The 21,340-nt window shown below is 41.0% G+C and overlaps 1 protein-coding gene across 1 annotated transcript in view; it reads left to right on the forward strand.

The window, feature by feature from the left end:
• Positions 1–33: 33 nt before the first annotated feature.
• Positions 34–21,340, forward strand: part of SH3GL2 (SH3 domain containing GRB2 like 2, endophilin A1) — an 89,029-nt gene continuing 67,722 nt past the window's right edge. Inside the window, exon 1 of the mRNA XM_026043856.1 lies at positions 34–87. Coding sequence (XP_025899641.1) covers positions 43–87 — 45 coding nt within the window. The 5' untranslated portion in view covers positions 34–42. The remainder of the gene's footprint in view (positions 88–21,340) is intronic.

Below are 21,340 nucleotides of genomic sequence, written 5' to 3' on the forward strand. Positions count from 1 at the left end.
GCCCCGCTGCGCACACCGCGGCTCCCGCGCGCCGCCCGCGCCATGTCGGTGGCCGGCCTGAAGAAGCAGTTCCACAAGGCGACGCAGGTAGCGCGCGGCGCGTGTGCGTGGGCTCCGCGGCGCGGGCGGGGGCGTCCTGGGGGCGCGTGGCGTGCAGCCGTGCAGGGAGCGCGGTGCACGGGTGTGTGTGCGTGGGGGTGTGCGGTGCACGGGCGTGCGTGGGTGTGCGGGGATGCGAGCGGACGCACGTGTGTGCTCGGCCACGCGTGGGTGTGCATGCATGTGGGAGTGCACACGCGTGTGCGGGCCCCCGGCTGCGCTGCCCCTGCGGATCCCAAGCACGGCCGCGGTCCGACTCGCGGGGCGCGTTCCCGTTGCCTTGGGCGCTCTGGGTTTGTGCAGGAAGGTCGAGGTGGAGGTTCCGCCGGGCTCTGTGCTCTGCTCCGTGAAACAAAATGCAGTATGTGACAGGGCACTTGGGTGCCGTTCCGGCATCGGGGTCTGACTCACGGTGCTTCGGGGATGACTCTGGGATGGCTTTGCAGAAGTCAGGGGAATTCCTTTGGATTTGGAGGCTTGAGACTGAGACTGGAGTGTATTTGCAAGACAAGAATGGAAACACTAATTATTTCTTATTAATCTTCACTGCAAGCTTCCTGAGGTTACRGTCTAGGTCATTTAGGCGGTCTGTAGGCCACGCAGCTCATCTTTCTCATCCATCTCATCTACCGTTGCGATGATACGCCTGAAGGAAAATCAGAATCCCTYGTAGGAGAGCAGGCAGAAGTGGCCGTTCTCCCTGCCGCGCCGCTGCACCAAGGGCCGCGGAGGCGGTGGGCGCAGGGGCTCGTGCGGGTCCTGCGTGGGCCGTGCGCCCTCCTGAGGGGCCCTTCTCGGAAGCCCCCACTCGTGGCACGAGCCGCGAGGTGCAGCCGGGGCACCCGCTCCGAATTGCTGCCGCCTCCGAATTCCTGCACCCGAACAGTGCTCGTTACCTGCTGTGCTCCAGTGCTGCTGGGCGGCATCACAGCTGCATCCAGCTCCAGTGCCTGAACTGGGAGTTGCTGTGCCCGACAGCCGTGCTTAAGAAGCATCAAGCTGAGCGTTTCTTTTTTTTTTTTTTTTTTTTTTTTTGTTATCGGCTGATTAGTAACTTACAATGAAGGGGAATAAATGAGCCTGCAGGAGGGGGGAGCCCCTCTTCTCGTGGAAGGCCTGTGTGCGCCGGCCCGTCCCCTCAGGACATCTCGCACTGACCATCTTGGCGCCTGGACCCTCCACTGGAACCCAATGGATCCAACACTGGAATGCTCTGAGGCCACATAGAGCAGCCTGGCATCAGATGAGCCGGCGATTTTTGGGCCCAGCCTTGACCTCCACACGATACTTGTAGRCAGGCCATGAAGACACGTTCCTGTGAGAAGATGGCCGAGGAGCAGGGCTGCAAGGCCGGCCTCTTCATTGACGCCGTGAGAGAACAGGGCCTCAGTGCTGCTGGCCAGGGAGGGCTCCTCACCACCAGGGATTAATCCCGAGGTGGATGTGGCTGGATGTTGACAGTATAATGTTTTTCAGATAAAAGCAACCTACTGATTGAAAGTGTTCAGAAATTCAGTGTTTCCCTGAGTTCCTATTCACACTAAAACTGCAACTGGTATGTTACAGTGGAGCCCCGAGTTACACTGGGAATAATTTCAAGTTATTTCTGAGGCCTATTTAGTCTTCTGCAGACCTTGATTTAGTTTTCATTGTTAATGGTATTACTCTGGTAACATTAGTATGCAAATGCAATTAGGATTGCATTATACATGCCAACTTTATGATTATCAGTATATACTATTACTACAAAATACAGTTGCAGTTTTAAAAAATTGAACTTATAATGACAGTATTATATTTTTAATTTGAAGTTATGTTGCAGAACAGAAACTTCAAGCCTTACTATAGTAGTAAGTCACTGAAAAGCAGGAGGAAACTTTGCTTCTCCAAGATCAACTGGAGCATTCTCCCTTTGCCATTCAGGAAAAGCACTAATGCCTTAACATTGGTGACATGAGTTTGCCTTGGTGAACCACCAAGTTCAGAAGCACTTTTGAGTTCATAGAAGACAGGGGGAGTTAGGAGCTACTTCTGCAGGTTTTTAAGAGCTCTTGAATGGCTTTGGGTGGCACAAATTTGATAGTCAAATTGGGGAACTTGCATTTGGAGATAGTTGTTTTGAAACAGCATGGGGTTTGTTTCAGTGTGTCTACGTTCATCATACAGTATTGCATTTGTGAGGCAGGGTTGAACCCAAGCTTTCACAAAGCACTGATTCTATAAGGAATGAGGTGAACAAAAACCTTAGGAATAGCCATGTCAGGGATTCCCCATGGAACCGGTGACTAGCACTTAGAACTGCAGTCTCCACAGAATGATTTGACTCAAAAGGCTCTTTGCTTTCTGCCTTTGTATTTTGCCTTTAAGGTGCAACAGGATTTAATTTAATCGGTCTTAACAAGGTACTAGTCAACTGCATATGTATTTTTATGGAAAAAATAAATAAAACAGTGTGTTGTCAAGAGCTTAGTACATGCCCAGCCTTCTAGATGGAAAGCGAAGTGTCTTTCACAAGGCAACCTGTGCAGTACCTAGCAAGAGGTTAAAAGAGTAATCCTAGTTCTTAATAAGAAACAAATAATGCTCCACTCCGATACCCAGGTAGCACAAAATCCTCAGGCTTCAAAGGAATTCTACACTGGTGCAAGTCAATCTGTCTGTATGGATTCACTTACAAGGAGAAGCAATTGTGATGAGGCAGAGGTTGAAAATGATGCTCCTTTATATATGAAATATATTGAAAGTGTCCTCAAAGTGTCTACTGCCACCCTCTCTGCTGGTCTCTGAGTCCCACCAGGTCTTCTGCATGGGCTTTCACTGTGCATTTGTAGAAGAATGTAAAATTCATTTTTACATTTTTATAGTACTTTCTTCAGGAGAATAAAGCAATATTCCTTTATACATCTTTTCTAAACTTACTGAATGTACAAAATATAGCTAACTTACTATTATTGTTTCATTGATTAAGAACATGGCTGGGGTTATAGTGACACCAGTATTTCCCAAATCCATATCCATCCCGTATTCTATAAAATGTTCCTACATGTCTCTCTTGCTTTAAGGGAGACCTGTGCACACGTAGCAACCTAAACCAGTAGTCCAGTTTCATTTAAATACTTTCYCTTAGCAAACACATGAAAATTGATCCCCGAGTCAAGCGATTAAGCTATAACTAAAGCCTGACTCTCCTGACTGGTCCTAGGAGGCTCGTGCTGCCTCCTTGCTCCACAGGCAAACAAGGGTGAAAACCCATGAGCTCTGCTTGCTTTTCCAGTGAAAGCACCAGTCTCTGCCCACTGGCTTTGACTGGATTTGGAGCTCCAGTTCTGCCTGTTTCTTTCTTTTCACCCTCATCCCCAAGCTATAGTTGGCACCCAGGTATTGCCACAAGATAGGTGAGATAGTTTGTGAATTTGTCCAGCACTGTGTTTTTACTGGGGTGGCTGCTGCGCAATGTGTTGCTTATGTTGAACTTGATGATCCCTTTATCACAGTGGAGGTGGAAACTGCTGAGCAAATGGAAGAAAGTGGAGGGAAAAAGAAGCTGTTAGCAAGTAGTTGYGGATTTCCAGCACGGATGTTGCTGAGGAACCAGCTGAGATGGTGCCCATCCTGTTTACAGCTGTCTGGAGGGCTGCTATGGCCAAGGATGTGTGTGTTTTCATTTTTTTTCTTTCTTGTTTTTTCCTCCTCTTAGTGCAGAGTGGTGCATTTTGCAGATGGGAGAGGTAAGTGTTTTTTGATCCAGGAATGAAGACTATATTTGGAGAAGATATTTCTTTATCTATAAAGGGGATTATTTCCACAGCAGGTAGGGAAGTTCCTTCTCTGTCTGCACTTTAGCTTGGTTGCCAGATACAGTATTCACATTTGGCATCATTCCCATGTTTCCTTTTATTGATATTATGTAATTCAAAGGGCAAAAAAATGACCTTAATCTAAATTGCCCTTTATTTGGGTATTGTGTAACCCTTCTGGGTTGTTGATGGCTTTAACAGTCTGCTCCAGTTTCTAATCCTGTCTCCAAATCAAATTGCAGGCACTGCTGCTTTGTATGCAAAAAAAAAAAAAAAAAAAAAAAAAGATTTTAGAGAGCATTTCTCCAGCATTTATCGCTGCAGCAGCTTTTCACCTGATACAAGCATTTACCACCTCTGTATCTATGAAACTGGAGCACTCATTAACATCTCCATTTTTTTCAACTCTTTATGGAAACAAAAAATAAAGAATGCTATGCTCAAAACAGTCTGCTTCTGAATCTTACTTTATATCTCACTGTCATCTCCACTGGAAGTGTTGCGCAGCAAGGAAACGGGGAGAACTGACTGTTCTTGGTCACTCATGCACAGCAATGTCTTTAAGATTTAAAACGTGCCCTTGGGGCTCGCRTGCTAATGGCATTTCACAAAACATGCTGAAGCAGCATAAACAGGTTTAACAGAAGTAGCCTCTGCAGAGGTTACGGGGCAGAAGGCTCGGTGGCTTTACGTAGCTCTGGAGAGCAAATASGATGGAGGTAGGTGCTGGATGGCCTCTCGTCGTGAGGCTGAGGAGCTTCAGCRTGGACAGTCACAACCTGGCGATGCAGCCTGTGCTTGTAAAGCCCACCGTGGGGGGAAGCATCGAAATTCTGCAGTATTGCAGCTGCCGAGAGCAGATGGGGCTCTGTGGGGACAGCTGGAGAGGCACCTTGCATGGCCAGGGCTCACAGGGCTGCAGGACCCACAGGCACCCGGAGCTCCCCTCCAAAGCCTCCATCTCTTGCACCAAGGTTTCACTTGGTGCTTCCCTCACTTACAAATGCTCTGGCTCCATGTTCCYTTTTTTCCTCTTGAAAAGAGGAATCTTATCAACCCCTGCTGATTTATATTATAAATATATGGAGAAATGCAGGGAAAGAAGATGGTGTTAAAGCCCATATTTTTACCCTGATTTTMGTTATAGCAGAATCACCTACCCTTCCATTTCTTATCTAATTCTGTACTTAAAGCTATGCTATGATTTTTTTTTTTTTAAATGAGGTTATAGCAGATGTCAGATTATTTCAGCCTGTCACAAAAGTGATAGGAATAAAAATAACTTTTCTATCCTGAAGAGGAGAGAGGAAAGGAATGAAATTCACATTTATTATACTGACATATTTCACAAGCATTSCATTTATGGAGACCTCATCTTTTGTTGACCAGCAGTAAAATTTTAACAAATTTCCACTCGAATGGACTGTACAGAAAGATCTTTCCTGAGAGGTAAGCCTTGGGGATACACAAATGCACCTTGCGTCCCTCAAGGTTTGGGCAAAGCTTTTAGGGTTAAACACTGGGAAAAATTGCCCAAAGATGCTGGGTGCTTTTATGAACATATTGGAGAAACAGGCATTGGTGAAGTCTTTATGTGTGTGATATAGGTCACATTGCTACATGATGCTGACATAACTGTCCATTGGGATTTAGTGTTACTGYAGATCCTTTGGACTATTACTGTGCATAACAAACCCATCTTCAAAGTGACAACAAAATGCAATAAAACCTACTAAATATGTCCTTGTGTGCATACATCCCTATGAATGAAAGTAAGCACTTCCCATGAAAGCAAGAGAAAATAAAAAATAACACGGACCACTGGCTATAAATGGCAGCTGCTGTGGTGTCCAATTATGTAATTTGTGCAAAAAAGTGCAAAATCCCTCAAGTCTGTGGGCTTGCGGCACCTTGCTCTGCTGTGGCCATGCAGAGGGTGGAGGTATTTGCTTCCTGTCCCTGCTGCCCAAGCAGTGCTTGGCTTGTTGAAGGTGAGTGATGGTGATGTCAGGGGCCCCCAAAGGAGGGGGAAATGGTAACACAGCCCCATCAGTGCTCCACGTGATGGCTCCACAGAACAGCTGGCAGCATGTTGATGGGATTTCCACTGCACCGTGTTTTGGTTGTAGCTCCCTTCGACTTCTAGTCTCTCTCAAACTGGAAAATTACACTGGATTCTTTGTAAGCAGAATGAGTAAATTGCTTATTTTATTCACTTTCTCCCCTACTCTACTGGTAGAAAGCTATTTACACCACACAGTGCCAAAATATTTGCACCCTCTTTCATCTTTTATGCCTCTTTCATCTTTTTTCTATGTGTCAGTTTGAGTTTTCTTGATATGCATGCATTCATGCATACATCCGAATTGCCCAAGCTCCAAATCTTAATGGCTGCTAAAGGTCTTTAAATACAAAAATAATTTAGCTAAGCATTTTGAAATATTGCTCATTTCAATTGTAGGTACAGTTTTTTATTAACAGATTGGTTACCGTTGTGCAGTAGCATTGAGGAGTCCATTTCATTGGAGAAAAGCATTTCCATAACAAATGGTGTACGGACAAAAAGTGTCAAAAGAAAAAAATAACTTTTTCTAGAAAGAAGGCTCTCTTGAAGACTGTTCTTGCTTCCTTTCTTTTATGACTTTCCATAGTCTAACAGGACTCTTAGTATGCCCAGCTAGCATGCCCATTAATATTCCTGGATAATTTTTCTGAGTTCTTTTCCAGTCTGTACAATTCTCAGCCCTCCAGGTATCTGTCAAAAAATCCTCTTGCTGCAAAATCAGTCTAGATGCAGAAAAACAGTTAATAATTCAAAAGACATAAATGTCAAAAATAGTGTTTGTCTTTCTAGATGAGTCACTTAAAGCTTATCTGTACTGGAAAGCTATGCCATCATAAGCTGACGACTGAATGCAGAGTTGCAGTTCTACAAGTATAGCTGTAGGATGAATGAATTTTCTTTTGCTAGTATGAAAGTAGCTTTTCTACTTAACAAATACTGTTTGGAAAGGGATCTAAGGAAAATAAACCGAGCCTTCCCTCTGAGTATTTATTTGCTTATGAGGGATCAGGTCATAAGGGTTTAGCAGTTAGGATACTTAAAGAATATCTCCTCTTAAAACAAACTTGAGGCATGTGAAATGCTTAAAAACTTGAAGACACTTTTGGGGGAATTAAAATTTTTAGAGGTTAAAAGGTGTGTTAATATTTGGAGCTAACCACATATATACATGATTTATTGATAAGACATTATYGTTCAAGGAGCCTTCCACTAATATTAACAAATGGAATTTTGCCTCTCAAGAAGGATGGCTGGATCTTRCATAGCTTCTATTTATTGGTGTTCTAAATTTGTTTTTAAAACATGGCTATGTTGTTCTCAAGATGCAGGGTAAATCTTCCCATTCTGCAAAAGTGCTGAAAAACATTTTACTGTATATGAGTTAGATCTAGTGTTGGCAGAAGTGGATATGTCTGCTGCAGGCAGTACGCACATATAGACACTTYATTTTGCCATGCATCTGGCTTCTTCTAGCTAGATGGGATAAATGCGAATTTCTAGAAGAGAGGAAGACTAAACAGCTGAAAGCAGAGACAAATTTAGATAGTTCTGGAATAAATAATGTTTAATCTTTAACTGTTTAATGTATGAGAATGTCCTTCCTTTCATCTGCTTTGTCCAGTTTGTCTTCTGAAATACAARGAGCTACAAAAAGGACATTGTGACAGCAAAAGTTTTGCAAAAAATATGTGATATCAAAAGATACATGTATTTTTTTAATTGTTCATTTCGTTATATCTTAATTGGAAATAAACTAATTCAGGGTTACTTTGGACCTGTTTAACATGATTGTCAAAACTCTCCTTAAACATCCAGATTTACATGTWTCAGAATGACTGCATTTTGGTGGCTCCCAAACTGTAATGTTAGAAATAAGCTGTAGAACTTTTTGTGTTTTCCTTGGAGCCTTCTGGTTTTAACCCAGCTGTGAAGCCCTAAGCCAATGTAAGGGAATGAATTATCTAAAACAAGCAAGAGTAATTAGAGGGGTCCACAACAAGAAGCCTAGAAAATTGAGTTGGGTTCCAGTCTGCTCAGGTGCATATGCTCAGATTTGACTGCAGGCTTAGTGGAGGAGGTCAGTACTTGATATTTTCTTCCACCTTAATATATTATATTCAGGGTCCTGATGTGGACACTGTGATGGTATGTATTTTCCTGGCATGGACAAGCACGAGATAGATATGAGCTCTGGAACAGGGTGCTCAGAGAGGCTGTCCTTCTTTGAAGGACAAAGGAGAGTTTCCTTCTTCGGAGATACCCAAATCTGCCTGGATGCCACCCCGTGCCACGTGCTCTAGGTGTTCCTGCTTCAGCAGTGGGGTTGGACTAGGTGGTCTCTAGAGGTTCCTTCCAACCTCAACCATCCTGTGATTCTGACTTAGCACCAGTGGTTTTAAGAGGCCAACATGGAATTAAAGGTTTCCAAGGACTATGTGTAAATTATTATGTAACTGAGGAGCAAAAAGTCTGCATTGCTGGTTGGAAGATGACCCCATTTGTTGCTGTTTTCCTCACTCACAAGGAGAAGTAGTACAAAGAAGAGAATTTCTTTTGCTGATTTAGAAATGGTCTTTTAACAAAAGCCGTTTGATAATAGCTGCAAAAAATAAGCTCTGCTTGACTTAAATGCTTACTGCTTCTGCTGGGGAGAGTTGCTGTGCTGAGCAGGCTGGCAGAATCTAAGTTGCATGTGAAAACTTTTCTCAGCACTTAGAGAAGCACTTAATGAAGACGGTAAGTATTTCTGATCACCTAGTACCTGTTTGAAATGTTTGMCTCATTCAAATAGTTAATCATGAATTACGAAATTGTTCTAGGCAGAAGCTGAACTGCTGCTAGTGTTTTCAAAAGGCTATTTGAAATACTATTACATATATCTTATGCTGATCTCTTGAAAATGATTGGCTAAGGTGTAAGGGCAAAACACTTCTGGATTTGGTTTACCAGGTCCAGAGCTTCATGACTTTGCATTTCTGAATACTTCTTTTTTTTTTTTTTCCTCCAGTTCTTCTTGCTTCTTTGTATCCTGAACTCCAGTTCTAGTGCAGACTTTAAAATAAACAATTTAGTAGGCCTTTAGAAAAGCAGCCATTCTTCTGTGTGTGCTGCTCAGTGCCTAGCATAGAATCATAGAATCTTTACGGTTGGAAGGGACCACCAGAGGTCTTCTAGTCCAACCCCCCTGCACGCGTAGGGTTACCCAGAGCATGGGGCACAGGGCTGTGTCCAAGTGGGTTTGGAAGATCTCCGGAGAAGGAGACTCCACAACCTCTCTAGGCAGCCTGTGCCAGGGCTCTGTCATCTTCACTGTCMAGATTWTTTTCCTTAAGCTCCTGTGGAACTTTTGGTGCTTCAGTTTGTGGCCRTTTCCTCTAGTTCTATCAGTGGCCACCACTGAAAAGAGGCTGAYGCATCCTCCTCACCGCCTCCCTTGAGGTATTTATAGACACTGATCAGATCCAGGCTGAACGGGCACAAAATATGTAGCAAGTAGCATGTAGCATGTGTTATGCCATAACCCTATACTCCATTAATCACCAGATGAATGAGGTTGTGGTTCTAAGTTCCACAAGGTCTCAACTCCAAGAACTGGAGTTTTGGCTCTTGTGTTTCTTGGTRCACACTGTGGACGTACTAGTTTAGCCACCAGCTGAGCGGATCATGTCAAATTTCTGAGTGAGGGTTACTGATGCTGCTGCAGAATCTACATAGGATTTAAAAGAAAAGTGAATGATCTTCAACTCTGAATTTGTCTGCTAGAGCATAGGAGAAASAATTTGGTGTGGTCCAAAGCCTTAACCTTATACTCACTCCTGTTTTTTGTAATTATGGGCTCATGAATCTGATTCACTGATTTAATCCTCTCATCCCTGAGAGCAGGACCACTTCCCCAATAGTAAAGTCAACTATATATAAAATCTGTAGCAACGTGTATGAAAAGCAGACAGTCTTGCCAAGCAGATTTGGACCATTCCCTAGAGGCAGGCTGGTGCAGCACTGCTGTATCTTGTTCACTTTTATTTTGTGAAGAGCTTTTTCTCCCTCTTCTTGCACAGTACATYGGAGCAAGGCAGAATTGAAAAATTAATGAAGCTGCAATAAAACATACTGTTCTATTTCCATGTTCTTTGTATTTGCAAATTTACTACACGTGTGCCAAGGGAAACTTAATCATTTACACAAACTTAAGCAGATTTGCTACTGTGGCCTTTTTTTTCCCCTACTTTCCTCCCAAAACTTCTTTTAATCTGTATAAAAATTTATTCTTGAGGATAGTTTTTACTTTAGCTGCTTCTTTTCATTCTCTTGCAATCTAATTAAATTTAGGAAAGTAAACTAAGCTGCTGAGAGAGTAGCCACCACACATATCAAATGGAATTTTTAAGAATGAAGGACTGTAAGAAACAACCCTGTTCCATGGCTAAATAAAAAGTAAATCCTTCTTCGGTCATAAAGCTCTTGAGAACACATGAGCAGTTGTTACTAGGCTTTGCCTTCACCTGCTTCGGTTTGGAAAGATTATTAGTGATACGAGCCTGAAATTTCTACAGAAGACTATGGCCCCGTTATTATTTTTTTTTCTGTCCTCTACTGCAAAGTCATGCAGGAATTCATGGTAGGGCAGTGTGCTGTGGTTGAACCCCCTCATAGGAAAGCTCTATCTTCGGGCATCGATTTTTTGCCCTCAAGAGTGCCTGTGGATTTGTGGCTATGAATTTAAAATATGCAATATTCAAACTTAGTGCTGTAAATAAGCATGAATGAGATAATTCCACCTTGTGTTACTGTTCCCGGAGGACAGCCAGGAGTGCTTTGCAGTGACATTTTCACATTTGCTTGGGATCCCTTGTGTAGATCAGGTTAGGGAGTAACAAACAACATGGGCTGACCCATGATCAGCTGTGGGAAGCCCCAAGGGAAAGGAGTAGGAACGTAATTACCCTGACAATCAAGCCCAACTCCTGTGCCAAATGGGAAAACTTCCCTGAAATGCACTTGTCTTCAACCATTTCCCTTTCCACATGATCTGCGTGTGCTACAAAATGACCAGGTGACTTCTGCCTCTGGTTGCACCATCCCTTGTACATCAGAGGCACTTCTGAGCATCTGAGCACTTGCTTTCCCTGCCTCGGCTCCATCTAARTGCTATCAGAGGACTAGGACTCAAATAGAAGCAATTAATTCTTTGAGTCTTCCTGACTTTACAGGAATAATCTTTCAAAATTTTGGACAAAACTCTCTTGTGAGGCTTGTTGCACTTGGATGGTRGAGGTGACATGGGATTTTGACTAGTGCATATGCTATGATATATTTATTCAGCAGCAAGAAATAGTCTGCTGACTGAATTGTGCTTATTAGAGGTGTTTGGCTTAGTTATTTGAGTATTTAGAAGTCATTTTAACAGATCCTTTTTTTAGTTGTGATTTTATCCTATGATATAATTTCAGACATTAAGAAAACATTACAGAGCCAAAATGTTTTGAAAAATTAATAAAGCTGTCTCCATTTTACTTGTTTTTCAAATCCTCTTGACCTCGAGTCTTAAATTTTCAGTTCTTTTAGGGTAAGAGCTAATGTTTTCTTATATGATTATGAGGTATAAAGTTTAGAAGGAAAACCACCAAATACCGGGAGASAGACGACAGCCATTACAAAGACCTGGCAACAATTCTTCTGAGCCATTTTGTCTCCTTACAACTTACCTCCTGTGAGAGGTAAGCTCCTGAGAGCTGCTCCACTTTCAGATCCATGCCAAGTCTTTGACAGGGGGATGGTTGTACTCATTCCTCCTGATTTCCTTCATGTTGAATAATGTACTAGCTGACCCAAATTTCTGCAGCTGTACCCACATTGGAAGGTCACACATTGCAAAAGGCGTTAATATGTAGGGCAAAACAGTTGATATGGAGAAACCAGTGATCTTCTCTAGACATTTATAGTTTGCTTGTAGTTTTATTCAGAATTAACTGTTCAGAATTAACTGTCTTGTGGACAGTTATGGCCTGTTAAGGGCTGAAGCATTTCAGATGATGCCTTGGAATAAAATATCTGCTTTGATTTCATTCAGTTCACATGCTCCAAGACTTTATTTCAAAAGTATACTTCTGATCTGCCCTGAAATGCTASTGTAGAAGAACCCATAATATGGAAAAGGTAATTGGTAGTTAAGTGTCTTAATTTATTTTCATCACCTAAAATACTCTAGCCAAATACTTGCGAAGTCATCTCTGTCCAGGAGGACTTTTCTGTGCCATGTGAATATGTAACATGTGGTCATCACACAGCCATGGAAACCACTGCCCAACTGATGGGCTGACTCTAATAAATTGCTTAGCTACTATTGATTTCTTTTTAAGGAAGGATGTGAGTAGATGAAATGAAAAGTAGCATCATGAAAGGGAAAAGAAATACCAGGAGTTTGAGAGCAAAGGGAAAGACTTTTTTTTACTTTTTTTTTTTTTTTTAAGATGTATTGTAAAAGTGAGCAGATGTGACTGAACAAATTTCTCTGGCTTCATTTTAAGGAACTTTTGGTTCTGGCTTCTGTGCAAGCTATGACAGTACCACAAAATACTTGGAGGCTCTTGACTCCTGAAAGTCAGTGTATCCCACAGATCTCTGGTGCTCAGGGTAATGCTGCTGTTACCATTGAGGAGTATTGCCTTCAGCCATACTACAGTATGGGTATTGGGTGAGGGTATTTATATTGGGTGCCAGCTCACAGCAGACACATCCACAGAGGTGGGATCAAGCAAACCTGGCTCCTGAATCACTTCTTTTCTGTGTGTACCAGGGCAAGGCAAGGTAACAGCTATTCATAATATCACAGGAGCTCCGGGGCAGTGCTAACTGTGCCATGATCCATGCCAGAATCATCCTCCCAGTCTTGCATTGCTCTTGCCTTTTTAATATGCCGGAGATCTGGCATTGAAAACATTGCTGCAAGACCAACTGAGAAGACCGTCTGTGAATTCTCTATCTCTGGGTATGCCAAAAGGAGCGCTATTGTAAATGTGCACATGGAGGGCAAATGCGCATCTACATAGACTTTTATTGCTCTGGTGTATTTCTTTGATGTGACCCATGGATCTCGTGCAACTGGAACATTTACCCTCCAAATAGAGTGGAGTGAGGTTGTGCTATAAAGTTAATCTTGCTGCAAGGAAGCAACTATAAAGCTAGTCTTGCTGCAGGGAGGTGCTGTGTAGTTCTTGRTTTGCTGGAGTGTACAATCCTAGTGAGCCCAGCTATTGTCATACTTGTCAGTGACTAGAAATATGGTGTATTAAAAAAGAAGTGTATTTCAGCCAAAAATAACCCTTTTATTTCTCCACAGAATGTCAGGCAAGTTTAGCCTTTGGGGTAGTACTCAGGGCTAGTAGATTTTTATTTATGCTGGATAGCCAAGTTTCTGTGTAGAGGCAGGAATAGGTTCAGAAAGTCCCTCCATAGGTTTCTGAATACTACATCCCTCCAAAGAGAAAAAGGACTGCCAGAAGATTACTGCCCCTGTGTGCCAAGAGTATGGTGCCTGTTTTAGCTTAAACTTGCTTTTTGTACTTTATTTACACTGCAAATAATCAGCTGTGTACAGCAAGAGAAAGAGATGTTGTACACCTCTGTCTGTAAGTCCTCATATTTAATTGTTTCATAGGAATGAGAGTTTAGATGGAGAGAAATTACTTGGAGATATGAACTTTTCTGCATTGACAACCATCTTACCATCTCTTGAAAACTGAGGCAGCTTGCTTGCACTCTGCCAGTGATGCCACAGAAGACCGATGAATTGTGATACACACTGCTTCTCCTAAGGAAGGCTCTAGTCCATGAAAGAATTTATATTTCTTCTAACACATATTCTGCAAATAATTCTCTGTTTAAATAGATTGTTTTACTTCTCATTTCATCTCAGAGTTTTTCACTCGGATACTCTCCCTTTTGTTTGTGGCCTTCTTTAATTTACTAGACAGATTTTTATTTTCTGGAGTAGAAGGCAGAAACCATTCTTAGTGTGGCCTTTAGAACCTGTCTTGACTTCCACCATCAAACGGACTTTGATCACTTAGGGAAGTGAAACTAGGAGGAAGTTTTAGCATATTTCTTCTATTTCTGTCCTGGACATAGTGAATCAAATGTATCAAATGCTGATGCATTAGGTGAAGCTGTATCTGTCCCTTAGTTTCTGTTCCGTATCTCTGTACTGAAGCTGTTAATTGTGAAAGATTGGAAAAGCCCACTGGTGAGAGGGCTGAACAGACTTAGTGCTGTCTGTTTTGACTATGTATTTTTCTGGCAGCGTTTTCTAATAATGAATTTGTTTTACAGAATTTTGAAGAAGATGAAATGATTACGAGTGTCAGAAAATCCTCTAATGCAGGCCCTCTGCAAAGAGTTATGAGAACATAAAAGGGTAAATTTGGTAGGAAAAAATATAGTTATTTTTTCTCCTGTCTTTTTTAATACTCTTATCAGTGTTCAACTCTTCAGAAGAAGTTAAAAAATTAAAAAGTACAATGCATTATCCCGCACCAAAAGGATTAACGCTTCCCTGCACATTTTCCTGAATAATGTTAGAGTCATGCTGCTGCTGTTGGTCCTTTCACTTCTGTGGTCTTTAAAGAGATTGATTAAGCTTTAATGGTGTGTCTTTCCTGCTTGCTCCAGGGCATGACAATAGGATAGTACAGGCATGCCAGTAAGATATACTCATAGTTAATACTTTTCCTAGAACAATTAGATATATTGTGGTTGGTTTAACCTGTATTTATTGTTGGCAATACTGACTTCCAGAGTTCAGCATGTGTTGACGTGTGAACGTATTGATAAATGGGTTGAAGAAACCATTAACTGTGCTCTAATGTATTTTCTTTATGCTGTAGGACATTTGTATCCCTGTAAAAGGAAGGTAATACAATGCATAGAAATAGCTTCAGGAATTACTGTCTTACTGTAAATCTCTTATTGTATGTCTGCCTGATTCTAAAGAGTTATTAGGTCTGCAGTGGATATCATCAGGTCCTTTCAGTTATGGAGTGCATCCATGTAAATTGGAAAGGGTTTTTTTTTGTTTGTTTGTTTGTATTTTGCTGTAATCTTTTTTTAGTCAAACRCCAGCTCTGTGCTGTATTCATTTTACTTCCGTGCAGCAGAAAGGATGCTCATCTGGGCCTGTGTAACTAGCCTTTGTAAGAGCTGCATTCCATTTTTTGAACTCCTGCAGTTTTCTGGACCAAAGACTTGCTGGCATACTTGAGCACATTTAAAGCAATCTGGATTTGATCAGGCAGGTGAATACTCTATGTCCAAAAATCTATGCTGTGTTTAGAGGTGGAGTGTTCAAGTGGTGTGCACAGAGCAGATTTTCATCATGGTGTATTTCTTGCTAAGGACAAAGCTTGATTTGCCCTCAGACTGCTATAAATGATGCTGCAAATAACCTTATGGACACATACATCCCAGTGGTACCCAGTGTATTCACACTCTCATGTCTCTTGGTCTGTGCCACCATGAGCATGCAAAGTGGTCTGACCCAACTGCCTCAACATCTCTTCAGTGCACAGCAAATCCAGTTGTTCATGGTCTTGTGGTTGGGTGGTTTGTATGATGTCAATCATTCAAAGCAGCTGTGCTAGGGAGACCCTTACCTATTTTCAGATGCTGGGCAGTTTGCTACTTTTAGTGTATGTGGCAATTACCGTACTATTGCTCCCCTGCTTTGAGTCTCAGAAGCTATGATGCTCTTAGGAGCCTTACAAGCACGTGACCTTAGCCTCTGTGTGTGTGGGGGGGTAATGTGTGCTGCTTTTTTTGTGTGTGTGTGTGCCAAGAATGTGGTTGTTTCTATACTAGTTCTTCTGTCCATGTACTGCTCATCTTCATAGCTAATTTCACCCCAGCATGCCCTGTGGAGATGCCCATGACTCACACTTTGCTTCTCTGCACTTAGAGACAGATTTAAAATTCTGGAATCCAATTAGAGCCTCCCTGTGGACCTGCAAGCCTCTTTCATTTCAAGTTCCTCTGTTTTACTTGTCCTTGTGGAACGAGCAGTGAAATTACTGCAATATATCCCCTGCTCACAGCTCTGTGTGAGATTATATATGAAGAACTCCCAGCCATGGGGATGAGCACATTATATTCAGAGAGATGTGTGCTTTTGTGTATGTGCCCAATTTTTTTAAGTGGCAGCATAGGAGATGTTTAGATATGCACATCTCTGCTATAGGAATATGGAGTGCCTCTTTGGGCAGACCTTAGAATAAAGTGGTGGATGTGGGGAGAAAGACAAAGTACTATCTGATCAGCATCTAAGATGTGATGTAGTATATTAATGATTTACGTGGAAAAACACATTATGTGTGTGTGCTGCAGAAACACACAAAGGACAAAATGTGGAAACCAAGAGGAAAGAAAAACAAAAACCAACCATTATCAAGCTTTTTAAGCAAACGTTTTTTGAGCCAACCTTAGCAGGGCATTATCTTGTTACAGACTAAAGGGTTAAAATGGCTTCTGAAGTGGTAATTTCTTACATCACATATGCAAATGGTAAATTACAATTATTCACTGAGAAAACAGTGCAATTTTTGGCACATAGCATAGTCAGATTTAAACACTTAAAAGTCATGAGGTAGACCAGAATAATACTATAAGATTGGGTTAAAATCATCATTTTTTAATTACTTTTGGACTTCTTACACTGCTTATGATTTGGCTTATGTTTCCAAACCATTCAAACAATTGCTTACTTCTCAAATGCTTACTTTCAGAGCCTGTGATTTACAGGTTTTCAGATAGTCTTTTGCTTCCAGGACCTGGAGCTTTTAAGAAAATACCRAACTGCAAGTCTTTAAAACAATGAAATCTAAGATTTCCCCTGCTCTGTGTAAAAATTAACCTTTGTTAATTTTGATGGTGCATGGTTATTTCTTTCCTTTCTTGTCTCTGGGAKAGGAATAATCCTTGAAGGATTTGAGAGGGGAGAGTTGGGGAAAGAAGAGAGAATGAAGCGTATGTGGAGTTGTTAAGTAGATACCATACACCCTCTCCATTGTGTAATATATTTTTCATGATTTATTCTTATACCAGCAGAGCTGAAAATTTCTTTGATCTATCATTAAGATCATCAAGAAAATTCTCAAGTGCCCTATAAAATATTATTTAAATCTTCCTTCTCCTTCAGGGCTCCCTTCATTGATTCCCTGCATATAAACTACAGAAATCAGTTGTCTGTGCTAGGTGTAATTGTGGCACCACTTGAATAGTTTTGTAATAAAAGCCAGAAACACAGCAGGATTGAAAACATTTGCACCGGGTAGAGGAAGCAAACTCCAGGTAAGTTCTACAAAATGAGCCTACATGTCTAACACGCAGATTKGTTTCTGTAGCACGGGGAAGGGTTCATCTAAACTAGGATCAACGTGCTGGTATGGGAAGACTTTGTGTATGACCATGGCAAATACTCATATTGCTAAAAGCCTGAAGCACTAGTGAATTATGTCTGATTTAGGGGGCAGGCCCAGGAGGACAGTGGCTACCTGTGCCTTAGAGATCAACTGAGATCCCAAGTGCCTACAAAAGGCAGGACCTGGGCATCAGACATCTTGAGAGGAAGACATACGTTGTGATTCCTGCAGAAAAATCAGTTGTACTTGTAAATTTTTTGTTTAGGCTCAAAGTTTTCATTTAGGACTAGCAAGAGAGATTTTGATGCATTGGAAATAAACAGGAACTTGTTATAGAGGGGGTTTGTTGTTACTGCTGTGGCAATTGTTACTGCTGTTGTTACTGCTGTGGTAGTTCAAGATTCACAGTAAGAAGATGGAGTGAAAAGAAAAGTACTTTAGCAYGTTAATGGTGCCAATGTGATGAACAAAATCACATTCTTAGGCTTGAAAATGAAGCCTACCAATGTTCATTACTCTCTGCTTGTTTTGCAGAGATCAGTGACATTGAAACGATGAATCTCCTACCTTTGCTGGGAGCACTTTCAGTCAAATCTGTGGCTTCCAGCACTGACTGCCCTATGTGGTGGTGTCCCAGAGCATACGGCTCCTGTGTGGCCTCTCCGGAAATGAAAGTCCTCTGAGGAAAAGTTAGGAGAACAGAAGATGTTCTAACTTGTTGAGAAGGACAGCTTGGCATAGTTGTGTTGCAGTAAGCTGGTAGAACACAGCTTTGCYTCTATTTGTATGTCCAGTTCCATGGTGTATGAAGGTATCTAATGCATCTCTAATCTTAGTGTCTCTAATGCATATGGAAAATTTTATGTGTTTATGGAAACAGCAATATAACGTTTGCTTTTCTCTAAGAATGCAGTGATCTTGCTGAAGCTAGTCATGGTTGCATTATGTAATAGGATTAATCTTGCCAATTTTTTTGAAATCCAACAAAATCTAATATAACTAAAATATTTTTTATCAACTTGGCTTTTATTGTTCAGTTATAAAGTTTTTATAGTATATCCTACATAGCTCATTTTTGGTAGAATCATACAAATTTCTCACAAAACAAGTATACAGRAGAAATGTTATAAAACAAAACAGACTGACTCAGCTAACTTGTATTGTCAAGGTAGTAGGAAAATAGTCTTTTTCAGCAGAATTCACGTCAGTGAATGAGACCTAGGAATTCACTGTATATTAACCTGTCTGTCAACAGTGAAGTCAATCTGCTGACTTTTTAAAGTAACACCATCAGTTGTCTTATSAGATTGACTATGTATGATTCAGTGACCTGTTATTCACAAAGATAACGAATACTCATTTCAGTGGGGAAATCCAAGGCATTGGCAAAGTGTTTGTGGTTATATCTCTTGGCATACTAAAAGGAAAAAAAAAGTTGAAGTATAAATGTGTGCATTTTATCCTTTATTTTTGCCTTGTCTGGAATGCACACACTGGGAGAGGAAGAAATTGTCAAGAATACCTACAATAGCACTGTAAAGGCCTGACAGTTTCTCACAACAGCAGCAATGTAGTAATACTGCTTTTTTTTTTTTTTTTTTTTTGAATCATCTTTCACTAGAAGGGATTTGAAACTCTGAAGTCAAATGCAAAAGGCTGTTCTGAGTGCCTGTATTTTATGTACAGTCTGTCAGCTGACAAAGCAGACAGTTACCAGTAGTTTAACGGGAATTAGTTTACAAAACCTGTTCTGTCCCTGGCTTCCTGATGCAAATTGTGGCAGCTACCTGATGCATTAGCTAGGAGTAGTGATGTATTGGAGGAATATCCCAGGATTTCTTTACTGGAAGAGTGCAAATTGTGTGTTCTCAGTGACAGCAGTGCCGCTGTCTTTCTAGATGCTGCTAAATCCTCTCCAATAGAGATAATGTATCTTTAGGGCTTATAAAATATTACCAACCAACTGGGKTTTTTTTGCTGCAGAAGTGCTGCAAAGACTTAGACTACTGATGGCTTGAAGTGAGAGGCACCAGTGAGGATTTCTCACTGTGTCGAGTGTTCACTTCCAATATTCACACACCCCACACATGGAATCGGTACACGTTTTGGTAGTTGCCCCCTAAGAAGGTATTTACTTGACTCAACACAACCACATATGGTATTTTAGGATAATGCAGACTTTTATCTAGGCTGTAATTGTGAATGACTTTGAGTCCTCAGTCCCTAACCTCTGTGTCCAGCATGTCAGCAGCATGTGAGTTGTCATTTCAGTCTGCACATGGAATGAAATAATATGGGATCAATTGATTTATTGCATGTGACAGTAGCTGGGAAATGGAAATGACTTTGTCACTGTCATCCAGGGCTGGGTTCCTGCTGTAATTGTAGGCAGTGGGAAATTTGCAGTTGACTTCAGTGACAGTGAGATCAGTCTTGGTTAGACTGATTGTGTGATGGATAGAAATGAAGGAATTTGTATTTCATTACCAGCTTCCCCAGTGATCTCATTGCATGGCTTCTGCTGTAATTGTAAAACCCAGCAAAATAGGCACAGATTGGGTGGGGGGAGCTGAATATTTACTATGGCCTGCAAATAGCTTAGAGAGAAAAAACATCAAACTGACTTTTAATTACATTAAAAAAAAAAAAGTGTCCTAATAGTGTTATCTATTCTGATGAAAATGAAAGTAGCATTTTGCATACTAATATGAAGTGAGACTGCCCAAAAGGGATGATAACATTACTAATGTAAATGTATTTATTCAGTATTATTTTCCACTTCATGCTTGTGCAAAAGAATATGKTTTTTTTTTCAGCCACTTCCTTGTTTAGATATGTCATTTTTGGGGTACAGAAGATGGTTGCAGTTTCTTACTCCTTCAGTTTCTCACTATTGCTACAAATACAGGAACTTGGATGCTCCTGCAAGAGTTCATCAAAGGGAAGAGACATCTTTGCAATATATCTCGTTGTGCTTTTGGCTATAAATAAATTAGGACAAAATGACTAGAATGAATGAAATCAAAAACTACATCTTGAAATTAAAAATGTAAAAAAAAAAAAAAAAGTGGATCACTCCTGAATCAGTCTGTCTATGCCCTTGAAAATAGCTATCATAATTCTGCGGGTAGTTACTTCAAATATAAACAAATTTGTGGGGAAATGACAGAGGAAAAAGTCTGTTTGTTTGTTTATTTATTTATTTGAAGAGGTCCAAGTTCCTGTATTCTGGAAGAGCTGCCATTAGAGTGGAAATGACAGGAGCGGTCGGGTCCCCACCTCAGTCTACCCCTCACCCCAGCTTGGCCTTCTGCCCTTGATTAAAGAGTATTAGAGCCCTTATGTAACATCATGATTACAGCATCTGGGATCAACTGTCTGAATGAAATCTGCTATTTATTTATTTATTTATTTATTTATAGTTTGTGCTGCTGCACACATTGAAATTTGTCCACTGTCTTCAACTTGTTTGCTGGCGAGATACTGTGAAAATTTGCCAATCTTTGGCCATTTTCTGTGCTTCACCTTTCCATAGTGATACCTGGGTTTTCCCTGGGACTGTTTGTTCAAATATTATTAATGTCTCCTAAAGTTAAAAGTATTTAAAACCTTAGTTGTTACTCAAAGCTGACCAAGTCCAGTGATGGACACACTTTTGAGTTGTTAAGCATTGGACTTGAAGGTATTTATTAAAATATAAAATAAAATACATTTTTAAAAATGGTTTTATCTTCCTTGAGCTTATAGGTACTCTTTTTTTTTGATTTCTCAAAGTCCTTTTAATAATAATAATGAACTGATAAATACCTGTATCACTAACATTTTGAACTTKGTGTCCCTTTCCACTTCATGTGTCTCATTTTCTTTATTTACTCTCTTTTCTAGGCAGCGGCATTATTTCTGTTTAAAATTTTCTAATACTGCTCACAAAACTTGCCCTTCATTAAAAAAAGGGAGAAATAGAGGATTGA

The sequence above is a fragment of the Nothoprocta perdicaria genome, unplaced genomic scaffold, assembly GCF_003342845.1.
Source record: "Nothoprocta perdicaria isolate Ctin4 unplaced genomic scaffold, notPer1 scaffold_104, whole genome shotgun sequence".
NCBI lineage: Eukaryota > Metazoa > Chordata > Aves > Tinamiformes > Tinamidae > Nothoprocta > Nothoprocta perdicaria.